At 35.4% G+C, this 15,651-nt stretch overlaps 1 protein-coding gene across 1 annotated transcript in view; it reads right to left on the reverse strand.

The window, feature by feature from the left end:
* Positions 1–15,651, reverse strand: part of LOC117117580 — a gene marked incomplete in the record, with an annotated part of 57,208 nt that overhangs the window by 6,120 nt on the left and 35,437 nt on the right. Inside the window, 17 exon segments of the mRNA XM_033261926.1 lie at positions 77–241; positions 439–675; positions 1,047–1,133; positions 1,303–1,393; positions 1,772–1,898; positions 2,074–2,172; positions 2,365–2,512; positions 2,764–2,913; positions 3,727–4,818; positions 5,079–5,354; positions 5,447–5,514; positions 5,879–5,948; positions 6,394–7,263; positions 7,585–8,664; positions 8,942–9,055; positions 9,320–9,460; positions 10,093–10,433. Of these exon segments, the coding sequence (XP_033117817.1) occupies positions 77–241; positions 439–675; positions 1,047–1,133; positions 1,303–1,393; positions 1,772–1,898; positions 2,074–2,172; positions 2,365–2,512; positions 2,764–2,913; positions 3,727–4,818; positions 5,079–5,354; positions 5,447–5,514; positions 5,879–5,948; positions 6,394–7,263; positions 7,585–8,664; positions 8,942–9,055; positions 9,320–9,460; positions 10,093–10,396 (5,119 nt within the window).

Genomic DNA, 15,651 nt, shown 5'->3' on the forward strand with positions numbered 1-15,651 from the left:
GTATAAAGCATTACCGCAAGACCATTTACAGTCTTATTATGACATGAGTATCTAAACTTTAAATAAGATTACCTACCGGTACCCTTGGAATCATCTGAATGGGAGCGTTTCTTCTTTTTTGGTGACTTTCCTTTCTCTGTCGATACTTTTTCCATTCTGAGTGTTTTCTTAGTTCTTGGAAAGAAACTCAATTGCCCGAGAGGTAAGCTCTCTTCCTGAGAATCATCTGAGTCGCTGTCCCCTTAAGAAATTGAATTAAAAAAATCGAAGATAAAATAAATCAATACACTTTACAGAAATTTTAATTATATAAAATATCAAGAAGTAAACTCTTTTGTTGCGACAAACCTATTACGCTCTTTTCTCAATAAAATGTAATTGAAAAAAGAAACTAAAAAGAATGGATACATTAGACATAAAATAGAAATATCTACTTACCATACACTTGTGAATAACGCACTTCTGGTTTTTTAACTGGGACAGAGATTTTTGCCTTTGGACCAACATGCTTGCTTGACGATTTCTGTATGACTCTCTTGATTGCGGCGTCTAACACTAGTTGTTTACCTGTGTCTTCTCCTGGCATTGGTAGTGGCTTGGGTTCTTCATTCGACGGACTTAGTAGGTTGCTTGGGTTAGTTTTCTTGGACAATGTTTTTGAAGTTGGGGGTTTTGCTGTTGAAAAAATAATCAAAAGAGAGTGCATATTTAGACACAAAAATGATGACGTTTCACGCCTGTTGTGATGTTACAAGGGGCATTACCAGTTGGTATTTCTTGTTTCTTGTAACACTAAATGTTATTGGACTGGTGACGTCACAACCGTCAGGCTGTAGACGTCATCCTTCAGTATGTAAAAAAAGATTGTGATCTAAACATTCAAATGCATGTTTTTTTTTTTATAAAAATTTTATAAATTGGACATGGAAACAGATGAGTTTATTTTTTCAGAGAATGGTCATAAAATGAATGCAATTTGTATTTTACAAATGCTAGAAAAATAATACAGTAGTACATGAAAATATTAAAGCTCAATATCAACTTACCTTTTTTGGGGGAATCACCTGGTTGCATTTTCTTTTTCTTTTTCTTTTTTGGTTTGTCAACATTCGTTGCATTCGTCAATGTTTGACCTTCAAATAAGAACAACAAAATGTATAAATATCATTAACATCATACCAGTATAATAAATAGTTGGGAGGGTATGTCGTTATTATAAGGATCAAAGGTAAAAAGTATATTATCTAGGTAACTAGTCGCAAAATAGACTTCACTCGTAGGCAGTCAAATGTGAACTCATACCTTCTTTACTTTTAGCTTTTACTGAAGACTTGTTATTTTTTTTCATAACAGCAGTCATAAGTAATTTTTCTTGCAACTTTTTCGTAGTATTCTGGAAAAAATGAAATCGTTATAAGTTATTGCAGAGCCGTTGTGTTTCTTTGCATTCTAGATCCAAACATCTGTAGTGGGCTAAAACGCAAGAATTGTCAACTGTTATCGGAATAGACGTTTAAGTAATGAGTCCAGTGTGAAACATGGCTCTTGTACACGTTAAAGAAAACAGTACATTGGAAAACAGTAAAAAAGTCGCTCCCAATTCACCACCAGAAAAGTATAACTGGAAATAATTCTTCGGACTTTTGTGTGTTAACCTTGGTTTGTTTCACACTGATGAAATCCAACCAACTAATCCGTACAGTGGACGTACCTTATACTATCCCCATTCTCTTCTATTAACATAAAACATGTAATAACTGGAGTTCCTTACTTTCTTTTTATTTTCAGTTAAAGTTTTACTGGGAACAATTTTCTCAGCATGGAAATGTAATTGCGGTAAACTATCCACCTTTTCAGCTGCCGACAGTAGTATGCCGGTGGAATCAGGACGACTTGCCCTGCAAAAATAAAAAAAAATATATGATTGTTTCGCAGTTCATGATTTAGTTTGGGGGTTGTTTCGAGGTTTCGATGACAGTGTGCCAGCAGATCATCAGAAGAAAAAAGAAAATAATTTTGCTAACCACATGTTCACAATTAACCTTGTTGTTTCCTTTACATAATGATGTTTACCTATAATTCGGTATTGCAACTGTCTTCGCTGCATGTTTGGAGCTCGACCGTCGTTTCCTGGGACGTCCTGGACTCTTCTTGCTGTCCACTTTCTGAATTCTGAATATAATTTATAAACAATATTTGAAACGTATAACGAAAAATGGTTAACAAAATATATTTAAAAGTGAATAATGTGCAAATTATTAGCCTAAAAAGGCCTGGCCTAAGCATAACCCAGTAAGCCAAAAAATTTACACAAACATAAGATTATGCAAAACATATTCACTCAGCAAATGCATATTTACGTACTTTTTTAACTTTCTCCTTTGCAGTCTGTCCAATTCCCTCTTACGTTCTTTATACTTTCGTTGGATTTCTGCCATTTTCATTCTCATCTCTAGCTCATTTGGATTCATCATGTCACTACCCATCTTGACGTCGTCGCTGCCTAATGTTTCTGTTTATTAAAATGGATTTTCATCATAAAATAATGCTTTGTCAGCACAATCACATATTCTGCAACATACATCCGTGAATTGCCTATTATATGGACATGATGTTGTCACATTCAAATATTGACAATTCAAGTATTTATCACATGAATAATGAATAAATAATTTAAAATTATATTATACAACGAAAGATAGATTAGTGTAAACAGGATATTTGTATTATTACAAATCATAATTTTTTTTTTCAACCACTTACTTTCTTCATCTTTCTTCATCTTTGCAAGACGCTGTTTGTAGAGCAGTTCACTGGCAGACTGTGAATCAGCTGAGCTGACTGTGTTGCCTGTAAGCTTTTCGATTGGTTCTTCTTCCTTTACATCTTTCAATTCTGAGCTTTCAGAGAATGCTAATAAGTACAAAACCATCAGTTAAATATTTGCTATTTAAAAGTATTTATCATTTTATTTATCGCAGCTAACAACAGATACATAACTAGCCAATAGACCTTTCCGGAGTGTCAATCAAACTTAACAACTGACTAATCAGAACAGCGCTAGGAATACGCGCGCGTCTGACAAACACACGTGTTGTCCCACAAACGCACGTGTTCGCGTATGTTTTAAAACTGTCGTCTTGTGGGACCTCGGCTACAATATCCAAGGGGCGGGGCTTACAGGAAAGGTCCATTATATGGCAGAATAATGATAGGCCTAAGCTTAACCCGGGTACTCACTGCGCACGACGGTCGTCGGCCGACGCGATTCTATCGCGACGACGCGCGCGCAACGGATCGTTTTTAATGACGATCCATTCAGACTGCTAGCGACAATCAGCAGACGGCGGAGGGAGCGGAGTTGGATTCGTCATACGACGCAGTGAGTGCCCGGCTCAAATCTCATTATGAGACAGAGTAGAGTCAGTTTATCAATGAGAAAAAAAAAACATCTATCGACAAGTATTTGAACCCAGGACACTGTGACTGATACAGTAGGCAAACCATTAAGCTACAACTCCACTTCAGGTATAATTACAATTTTAAAATCATGCCTATAGATTTTATATTTATACAATGAATAAATAAATGTATGAATGAATGATGTATTGTGATGTGTTAATATGGTATATGAATCATGAGTAATAAGCCAAATGACATTTGTGAGATACAGTATGAATCATAACAGTTAGTTTAACGAAACAATAGAAATGAGTAAAACCTTACAGTATTCACAGAAGGGTTTCTGTTGAGCCACAGCACTTAACAGAGCAATCCCATTAAGCGACGCAAGCTGACTGATGTCGACGACATCAGGCGCATCTAATTGGGCTGGTTTGGCAGTCTCAACAACAGGAACCGATGCAGTAAGGTTAAGAAGGGCCTGCATAGCACAAGTAACATCCTCAGATCTATCAATATCATTGATGTTTGACTCTTGTACAGATACATTTGATATACTTTCATGTTCTGGTACACTTTCACAGAGGTTTTCCGTTGATTTCTGTATTGAAAAAGCTAATGGATCCCCTTGGCTATCTGTTTTCATACTTAGATCTAAAGCTTCCCCAGATTGTATAGGAGTTCCAGTAGTCACTGGGGTAGATTCAGGCGGAGATGTGTTAATTTTGAGTGGGCTCAGTGGTTGGATTGTTTGTGTTCCACCAACATCGATAATTTCATTGTCAGAACTCTCGCAATGTCCGTCTAACTTTTCTTTGTTCAATTCATCAGTCTTTAAGTCTTTGGCAACATGCTCCGTAAATGTCTGGACACTAATGCTCTTGACAACAGTTGCATTTTCTCGGCATTGCTTGTCCTTGGGTTCGGATTTTGCAGAATGGGACGTTGACTTTGGAGAATGTAGTTCAGACGCACTTGAGCCCCGAGAGGAAGGAGGCTTTGGACGATGTTTTTCATCAATAGAAATTGAAGGTGATTGAACAGGAATAAAAGCCCTTGTTGCTGGATCAAACACATACTGTATACCTCCATGCCCTGGGTACACAGCTGGCAAGCCTAAGTGCCCAATGCCTGGTAAATAGGGATGACAATGAGTAACTTCAGCAGCTTTTTCTTGATTCTGAACATAATCGAGGGCCGATCTAGGCCTTGATAATTCACGTTTGTGCTGTTCTTGTCTTTCGTGAAACTGTCTGGCATACTCTGCATAGGCTTGTTGTTGCTGTTGTACGGCTGCTTGGTATTCCTGACTAGCTTGTTCTTGTCGTTCGGGGGTGTTTATGCCGTACATATGTTGACTCATCAAGAGTTGGTGGCTTGGGTGTTGAAGATGAGGAGGAACAAAATATGGAAATCCTAAAAACCCAATCAATAACAGAATTTAGTTTAGTAGTCTCGAGACATTAATATTTGGTGTATAAATCTACCAAACAAAGACACTTTGAATAGAGTGTTAAATATAATTTACACACATCAAAAGCCGGATAATTTGTTAGAATTTATAGGCATAAAGTTGGTGGTAAAAAATTACATTTTCATAATATTATACATACCATCATATATTACCGAAGTACGTTTTTTAATTTGTTTATTTTTAAGATCAAAACCCGGCTTACCTCCAGCATCAATTGTTGGTATCCAAAGTAACTGACCGGTTGCCGGATCTTTAGCTAGCTGCCAACCAGGAGGAGGCAGAGGAAGTTGACCTTGTGCCGAATCTCCAACAGCTGGGTTGTATGTTGCCGGGTGCGTTGATGAAAGTCCGTAAGCACCACCAGGCAGGTAGGTAGGACGAGTAGCTGCCATTCGTGTGTACCAATGGGGGTCATGAGTTATTGCAGGCGTTGAAGACTCGGACTTCAGCAACGAACTACGTCGATAATCTTCGCCTCCTTTGATAAAATAAAACCACAGATTTATTGATCATGTTGCAGCGTATTTAAAATAATAATTAACTTGCGTGATAGTAAATACTAAACTGTACCTGTAACTATCAGATTTGATCCAAGTCGATTGTTTGAAGGTGGTCTGGAACCGTCAGCAATATCAAACCTGAGGAGTAATTAAATTTAAATTTGGCTAATTATAACACTAAAATCATGACAACGTATTAACAAATATTTTATTAACCTATTTTGTGGAAGTTGTGTGTTGCAGCGCTTAAGGCTTTGGAATAAGATGTCGTGGGTTGGAGATTGATGTTGTCCCACTGAATAAATAGGTGCCTTGTAGAAGGTGAATGTTTAAAATGAAATTGTAGCGCTAAATTATACGCATAAATAGCAATACTACCTAGGGAATGGAGGCGGTTGCATGTTGTGTCTGTTTGATTCCGTATCCAAAGACCTAATATAGTTCTTCGGGATTTGTGCGCGATATAGTTCATATAACATACTACTATCGCAGTCTTACTTACTTCCCACGAGTGCCTTCACAATTTGCGTCCCCACTTGCAGGTCTAGATCCAGACTGTAAACTATACTTCCCTGAAGTAGCAAGTGTTGTGAATATTTACAACAACTAAATAGTTATCATAGTCAATAACATAAGACGACGCAAAATAATATTTGTGTATATTAAAAGGATCAATCTTGTATTTTATTATGTCAGGATACTTGTTTAATTGCAAAAATTACTATTTAGATGGTTTTCAAACTCTCATTAGTTTAGGAAAACAAGTTTTAAAGGTAAAAAACACATGATTACAAGATTACTCAATAAGCTAAAGCTCCACTCTGATACATAAAGTGTTCATATTACAACCACCATACTTTGCAATGGCTATTGTTAATCTCCTCATTCACAAACTTTTTTTGGCAATTGTTTCACACAAGATGACCCAATAAAGTCGAAACGTCAATTCATGGCCTCTCTTTCTGTATTTGGAGGTACGTTTAGTCTATTCATAATAAAGCAACGTGTTATACCTACCCCGTGATCTTGAAGGGCCCATTCCAGCATCTCTGCCATGTCTCTTCTGGGCGACAGCAATGCCAACTGGCGGTGGTGCTTTGCCACTTGGTGTAGATCTGCCCTGCTGAGTAGATTCTAAGGCTTTTGGTCCAGTCTTAACACCAGCAAAATCTTGTTTTCTACTCGGGTAGTTTTCGGTGATATTTTTAGCATGTTTGTTGGAGTTATCTTCTCCAGAACGATGGTGAGTCCTACTGGTGATGGTTTTGGAAGTTTTTATATGTTGGTCCTTTGGCGAGTGTTTCGCTTCCTCCATAGTTTTTGGCACTTCAATCTTGTTAAATTTTTCAGTCTGTTTTTGTACAGATATCACTCCATCTCTACCCACATTCATAACATTATCCTGTGACCTAAATTGTTCTACTTTTATCGAATCCGTTGACTGATAACTCATCTTGGGATCGATCTCTAATTGTTTTGTCAATACGTGTGAATTTGAGTCGTTTTTCAAACTGAAACTATCACCTTTACCACGCTCATCAGCTAAATTACAAATATCTTTGGTTTCAATTGAAGTCGATGACATCTTGAAGGAGTTTCCTTTCTCTTTTTTGATAGTAACTTTTGTGTGATCAACTCCAGGAACAACAGAACTTGACTTTGGCTTGCCTTCTCGGTGAGCCGATCCGGAACCGAATGTTGGAATGTAGTCACCCATTGCAGGAACGAAAGTTGTAGCATGTACCTTTGTGCCATCCCTGACCACTCCGTGGTGGGACTCGCGTTGAACAGTCATGCAACCTGTACCGTTAACGTAGAGAGGAAGACTAGTGAGGGAAGATGATGTGGGCTGATTAACTGTAGAGAATTTGTTCTGACCCGAAGAGACTGAAATAAATCAAAATAGGAAAGCGATTCATTACACAAATTATGAAAAAAAAATGATACTATTAATTTGTTAGGAGGGATAGACCTGTACAATACATTAGCGGGTTATAAAAATAGTATGACATAGGCTGTATTAGCTAACTTTCCTTCGTTTTTTTTTAGCAAGACGTATCGGTCGGTTTTAAGTCTTGACCCAAGCGTACGAAAAGTTCGGATATATAACACATTTGGACTTAAAAGTGCAAGTAATGTTAGTAAATCATGAAATTTAATGTTGTGGTTTTAAAAATATTACATATTATATAATTAAAAGAGTGTTACCTGTATATCTTGAAGAAGATGTGTGACAGACATTTGAAGGACTATTTGAAGTTGATGAGGGATTTACAGGAGGAGATCCTGACATTAACTGTGCAGGCGATGTCTTCGTACTACCTAGTTTTACAGGATTTTTAGAAACGAGTTCAATGGCTTCAAGTTCTGATTTTGTCCCAACATTCAACAATGTTTTAGGAGGTGTAGATAACGGACACATTGTAGTAGAAGAACATTTTGACGTTGGTAATACTGGTGCAACTGTTAACTTCACTGGCTCCGTCACTACTTGTTGCGAGGGCGTCGGCTGTGTTGGTGAAAATGACGAGGTCTTTATTTGTGACTGTTCGTTTTTTGGAAGCTCAACGGAATCTGTTAAAACAACATCCTTGTGTTCACTGTGTCCTGGATGAATAGTCTTCGATGTAGCTTCCACATTCAGATTTTCTACAACTCTTGAGATTGTATTTGTTAGCGCTAACTTCTCGGAGACGTTTTCCGAAATTTTATCTTTCTTTAGAATACATTCTTTGGCACTTATTTTCTTATGGTCTATTGGTTCTTGTCCACCTTTACCTTCGGTCGTTTCTACATCTTTAATTAGTTCGTTATGAAAAGTTTCTAACTTTCCCTGACTTTTGTTCTGTATCTGTTCCGGTGTACTAATCTTTTCACAAAAATCTTTGGCTTTACTTATATTCTCTGAACTTTGGTTCTTAATTTCCTTCGGAACCTGTGCTACACTTGATTTATGTTCCTCTTTCAGCTGCATTTCTGTTGGTTGACTTGGTTCTGACGGTATGTTAGTTTTTTCATTATTTGATGTTAGTTTTTGTTTACTTTGGCCTTTGACGGCATTGTCTCTTAAATCATCTTTACGTTGTTTATCATGATCAGCTTTATCACTTCTTTTTTTATTTCCTTCATTTGTTTTCCTACTTTTGTGTTCAGTCTTACTGGTCTGTCCTTTCGTAATTTCTTTGTAACGTTCAACGTTGGCTGTATTTAAACTGTCGCCGTGGTGGTAAAATGGCAGGAGGTCTCCATGTGACGGTGGTCGAATTAGGGACGGAAGGGTCGTATCAGCTGCTTGAAAGATAAATAAAATTTAAGGGCACAAACTTTATTAATAATTATAATTTTAAAGTTTTCTCGGAAAATCGAATTAAAATTTTATTTTTATACATAACAAAGATTAAAAAGTTTGAAATGCGCATATCTAATCTGGAAGTTCGAAACATTCACATGGCGTATTTTAATAATAATTAATCAACTAATTCTTTAGTTGACCATTGATAAATAATTTCAATTCAATTGTCTTGCACAAAATATATGTTTTATTGTTTTAACCAAAGCAACTGACCAATTCTTGGAGTAACAACATGTGCGAGTGAAGTTAGGGCGTCCGGAGCTGACGGGTGAAGCGGCGTTAATGGTAGGTATGGATGGTAAAAAGGTGGTGGAAATGGGTGCAAGCCTGTAATTAAATAGATAAATCATTTTAAGGATCTGAATATATATATATATATATATATATATATATATATATAATAATAATAATAATAATATTTTATATAAGTTTATTTTGTGGAGCAAACGATGGCGCTATTTGTTATCTTTTACAAACTCATACCAATAGGATAATAATAATAATAATCATCATCATAATCATCAACAACAACATCACCACCAACATTCTTCTCATCATCATTATTAATGCATAATATGGAATAAAGAGCACCTTCTGACGTATGAGGCCAGTAATGCGATGCCAGAGGCATGGAATGGGAAGATAGTCCTACTTCTCCTTGGTGATGCTTGAACACGTCAGGTGACCTACTTGGTTGTAGGAAATTTGAAAGGCACGAAGGATAACTGCCACCTATATAAAAAAAAGCATTAAAAAAAATACACTACACACTATACACTATAAAATTTAATTGGAAAAATTAACTGTGTTATGCCAATATTATGGTGTGATATAACATCATCATGCCTATATATGTGGCCACATCACAGGGGCACATCACACAAATTAGTACATTGATTTGATGATACACTCTTAACTGTTCCATTATGCTAGTCGTCAAAATGACAACAGAGAAACTTCGATGATAGATATCCATAGGTACTACCAACATTCTTTATTGTTTTAAAAACCTTGTTTTTAATCACATTTATTTAGATATTTAAAAATAGAAAAGATTGTATGAATTCACATCTTTATCAATTTATTATGAGACAAAATTACAATTGAGGGCGTCCGTTCCGTATGTACCAATTTAGCACTTTTTTAAAAATATATTTATGCATATCTGTATCATTATATTCTTTATCACACCGATAATGTACTTGCATCAGGACTAAAAAACAGGGATATATTGAATACTGGCCCATTCAAATCATCGACCACATGAACGAGTGTTGCCCAGCAGTCAACGTTCTATGGCTAAGGAAGAATCCGGTTTGATCTGAAGCAAAAATAAGTGTACAATGCGAAATGGCATGACCTACCTGAACTTGCTCCGGGCAGAGACTGCGGTGGCGGAGGAAAACATTTTCCTGCGCCTTGAAAATGTGCAGGTAAGCTTGACGTCTGTCCTGAAACCGATGTCATCGTTGGTGCCACAGGTGGGGATCGCCTAGACCGATGTGATGAACCAACATTAGGTATTTGGCACATTGAACCAAGGTGATGAAGGCCTCCACTACCAGTTCCTTGGGTTGGTGGGGCTGCTGCCACGTGGGCAGGTGGTTGAAAAGGCGAATTTGACCCAAGGAAGAGACCCCTGCCATCAAGGACTGAACGTGTGTCCATCACTACAGGTGCTACGTCCACATCATTGCAAGACTTTCTGAAAAATATAAATATCATTACGATAGTTAGTCATGAAGATAAAATAATATGAAAAGCAAATAAATGTAAATTCAAATAATGCGTTTTACTAAAGACGCATTTTCTTTTAATAGTAATGGTGTTAATGGTCGAATTTGATTTTAGAGCAATTAATTACACACTATCTCTCTATAATAACTAAGGCATAATGACCTATTTAACTTATCAAAGAAACTCAGCAAAGGAACCACTAAAATCACTATTTCGTTTGCCGGAACTTTGAGCTCCACCCCCAAACATTACTCAGAAGACCTCAAACGATGCCGGTATCTGACTGTCCTATCATTATGCCTAAGCATCAATGTAGCTGACTTCCTATTGGCATCCTAACAGAAAACTCTTCATGATGTCTATGAGACTGGACCTGCGTAAGTTTGTTACGGGCAATTAAATTCGACAGACGTTCCGTTGTGAAATAAATGCTCAATGTAAAAAGAGTGTTCAGGGGCCAAATTGCAGTTTTACAATCATTTCAAGAAATTCAAGCTGATACCTTCTAAGTTGAGTTTTAGTTATTTTATTGGCAGTGGTACCGTACCGTATGGTATCTCGGTAATGGTGAGTGTTCCTAGCTGATGCCAACCCTAACCTTATTTATTTATTTATTTATTATTACCGAGATAACGTACGGTACGGTACCGTACCTCTAGATACATTGTATTTTATTAATGAGAATTAAAACACGGTGACGTTGTATGAACTGTATCTTAAGTCAAAATGATTTTACCTAATGAGTAGCTATAATGTCAATATTGTAGACCTTTGTGTCAAATAAATGTAACCGTTGCCTGGTAAACTATACAATGATAAGCTGATTCTGTACGACAATCTATTCACGTCTATGTGAGTTATTCGGAATGTCCTCGCCCAATTTGTGATAAAACTCTGATATTTAAGTTTGAGTTGGAACTACTTATTTATTACGGTACGTAAACAAAATAATATTGTTCAACCGGAAACGATATTGTTGGAAATACCAAGTATGCTATTTCATTTACTGCTTGGTAAGTATGGAAAAAAACGATTGTAAACAGCATTTTTTTTGTATGTAAACCTGGTGAATACAAATACCGCTTGATTACTTGGAAGACTGGCTGTACTTCTTGTGTCAAGTGTGTACAATCGTTTTTAATCTCTTTTCACGCAGTCAACCCGTATGAATTCAATTATTAAAGGTCATTGACTTTAAATTGTTCTAGCTATCTAATCGAAATATTAATAGTAATTTCCGTTTAATAGCACCGTCTGATTCATATGTAATTGTTAACATATAAAAAGTTACTTTATGATTCAACGAAAATAAATTTAACAATGAAAAATGAGTGTTACGGTATATTAACCCTTGATTAATGACATTAATTCCAATTTTGTTAATGACATATAACAAGAAGTTACAGGTAATTTAATCACAAACTACAAAGACAACAAAATTATTTGTATCTATTATTATACAATATATGACATGACACGCTTAATTTACATTCATGTCAATGTCACACTTAAAATCTAATCTAATCTAGTTAGTTATATAGCACCTTTCTTTTCAGATACGAATAGCTGTAAACTGTGGATTATAAGAAGATTGTTTAGACTAGATGAACACGAGCCAGGAGAGAGTGTGTTTGTATCTTTGCGCATAGAGACACTGTATTATACGCTCTCTAAATGCCCACCAATACCAATACCTCTATTTAGGCAGTGTAGACGCGAAGATGCTGTACATTTTTTCTATGTAAAAAGTTCACACTTTCTGTTTAATTCACTTCATTTCAAATTAAAAAGGTACCAATGCCTTGGGTGTCGTGTAAGTAAGAACATTCTCTATATTATTATTATTTTTTATTATTTTTTTAAATTATTATTATTATTATTATTATTATTATTTTTTATTATTATTATTATTATTAATTATTATTATTACTATTATTAATAATAATTATTAATATTATTATTATTATTATTATTATTTCATTTTTTATATAGCGCATATTCTGTTACTAAGCGCTTAGTTTTTCCTGGTCATTGAGTCCGCATGCTTAAGTGTTGTTGCTGGTAATCAGCGTAGGAGCAGGCAAATGAAAGCTAATTACGTCATGGAGGAATTAATTACATTGAAGCTTTAAAACAGGCATAATTTAGTCGAGCGTGGTTTATTATAATGGTTTGTTCTAATGTAGTAGCAGTTAACTTTAAGTACAGATATTATGCTGCCCTCTATAAAGAATGATTTTTTTTTTGTAAATTCACATGCATGAACGTAATATAGTACTGTGGACATGTGGTTAACATTAGCACCCTACTGATGGCGTTGATGGACGTTCAAATGTAAAGAAGCTGGTGTGGTACGCAATGTTGGCTTTCTCTAAAATGGCGTATGTGTTGAATGTAATGCGAACATAAATGTTTTATCACAGTTGGATATGAAAACGTGTTGAAACACGGACAAAGAAATTAATACGGATGCTATACCCAACGAGATGGTTAAATAATCATTTTATTTTGTACAATGCTCCATGATACAATGGATTATTCATTTCACAGGCAGCGTTAAGCAACCGGTAATATTCCAATTGTATAGAGAATATTTCTTTGAGAATGCTATCGATAAATTTAAAAGTATCTATTGCGTCATCGATTTAGGGCCGAGGTGGGGGTGGAGAAAGGACAGCCGACTCAAGTGTCCTGGGTTCAATAATTTTGGGGGTTACGCCCCACACTACTGATTGTTTGTCATTCGAACGCAATGGGCACTAAAGTGGGTAGTCCTTGAACTCCGGAAACGCTCTCGGCGGCCCTGGTTTTAGTTGTTTCATTCGTATACTGTAGGCCTACACAATTTTATCATAAAGATAGGGGGAATACTCTAGTTCTTCTACCAATCATTATCTGCAGCACCCTGACACATCGCTACATTACATTCGACACATACGCCACTTGACACATCGAATGATTTATGGTCTGCCACCATAGAGTTGTTACAACCATTCAACGAGAGATGATTCAGCTTTAACATACGGATGATGCATTGAGAAAGGATGGAAATTGAGGTGAAGGGGCAATCCAGGCTTAGGGAAAGTATTTTAATCAAAGGGGCTGATAAAAATAATCACGCCAATATGTGTAATTAATCAATGTGCAATATGTATATCATCGATATAAATAGAAATGATATCAAATTATCGATAAAATGGCGACGATAGCTCATGGAAGTTAAAAGCCTCCGTTATGTTTAACTTTAAACGTCGTAACTTGTAACACAAGCGCATTTAATTTAGATAACATCAGGATATAAATTGTTCAGAGGTATATATATTTAGTATGATATTTTTAGCCTAACTGAATGTACATTTATGTTCGGAATGAACTATCGTCGACGACTTGCATTGAAAAGAGATTCGCTCAGTGAAGAAGAACAAGGATGTAATGAAAATCGAGGAAGATCACATATAATAATAGAACCATGGAGGAATTAGCCGATAGCACAACGACAGAAAGTGACGTCGTGGTCAAATACCGGTAACACTAACATCAATAATATAACGACCATGCAATTACAAAACCAATAACAATAAAAAATATCAGTAAACAATAAAAACGACAGTAACAACTGCATCAACAATAATAAAAACAATAATAATAAATAACAATATTAGCAATGGTAACACTATTAACAATAGTAACAAAAACAATAATAAAAACGAAATAAACCAGAAAATGATAACAATAATAATAATAATAATAATAATAATAATAATAATAATAATAATAATAATAATAATTATTATTATTATTATTGATTGATTAATTTAAGACATTTAATTCAAATGAATATAAGACTCTTACAATAATTGAATTTCAAGTTATATGAAATCGGCCGTTTAATTCGAACACGGATGTATTGAAAATCGAGGAAGACCACATATAATAATAGAACCATGGAGAAATTAGCCGATAGCACAACGGCAGAAAGTGACGTAGTGGCCAAATACCGGTAACACTAACAACAATAATATAACAACCATGCGATAACAAAACCAATAACAATAAAAATATCAGTAAACAATAAAAACGACAGTAACAACTGCATCAACAATAATAAAAACAATAATAATAAATAATAATATTAGCAATAGCAACAATATGAACAATAGTAACAAAAACAATAATAAAAACGAAAGAAAATGATAATAATAATAATTACTATTATTATCATTATTATTAGGCCTATTATTATTATTATTATTGATTGATTAATTTAAAATATTTAATTCAAATAAATATAAGACTCTTACAGTAATTGAATTACAAATGATATGAAATCGGCCGTTCGATTCATAACAATAATCACAATAGGCAAATCATAGAATATATTTTTTGAAGAAAATTTTATTGACGCTCAACCCACAAGCTACAGGGCACAGCATCTGCATAAATGTACACTTAACTTGAGGGAACAACTATGCCCTGACGTACGTCAGATGGGCTCCTGGTTACAAGCCTACTACCGAAATCGACTTATGATACCGATATATTTTCTATTTAATATTGTGCACCTTCAGAATTGTCGATGCAAAATATTTAATATAATGGTGTATAGATTGTATAATCTTCTCATTTAATGCAACGGCTAAGATAAATAATAAATCTATAATGAGCGTAGTACGGTTTTGCATGGGCACGAGAAAGATCTTGATGAGGAAAGTAGAGTATCAAATCTCGCAAGTGGCAAAAACGCTCTTCTCGAAATATTACCATAGTTAACGTACATACAGTAAACCAACCTCGTATTCATGATTTCATCAGCGATTCAAACAGAATATTAATATTAAAAGTGGGTATCGCTTCCCATGATTCAGCTGAAAGGCTCGTGTTTCCTCCATAACACTGGCTCTTCTCAAATTTTAAAGAGTCTATACGATAGACGTGCCTGTCAAGATACAGTCAGTGTTTTCACCCAATCGAACACTAAACAGTAGCTCAAGCTAATAGCGAAAATATGACTGTAGCAGTGAATTTGCTTTAAATCTTTAAAACAATTTCATGAAATATCGGTAAATATGTAGGCCAAATAAAAAAAAAAATCTCGGTTTCTAACGGGATTACATTATTCCCTTTTCTTCACTCTACAAACACAGTCATTTCCTAGGCCATAGCTCTTTCTACGCTCTATATATATA

This window comes from Anneissia japonica, unplaced genomic scaffold (assembly GCF_011630105.1).
Source record: "Anneissia japonica isolate Jap-2015-1 unplaced genomic scaffold, ASM1163010v1 scaffold287857_len828801_cov194, whole genome shotgun sequence".
Taxonomy (NCBI): Eukaryota; Metazoa; Echinodermata; class Crinoidea; order Comatulida; family Comatulidae; genus Anneissia; species Anneissia japonica.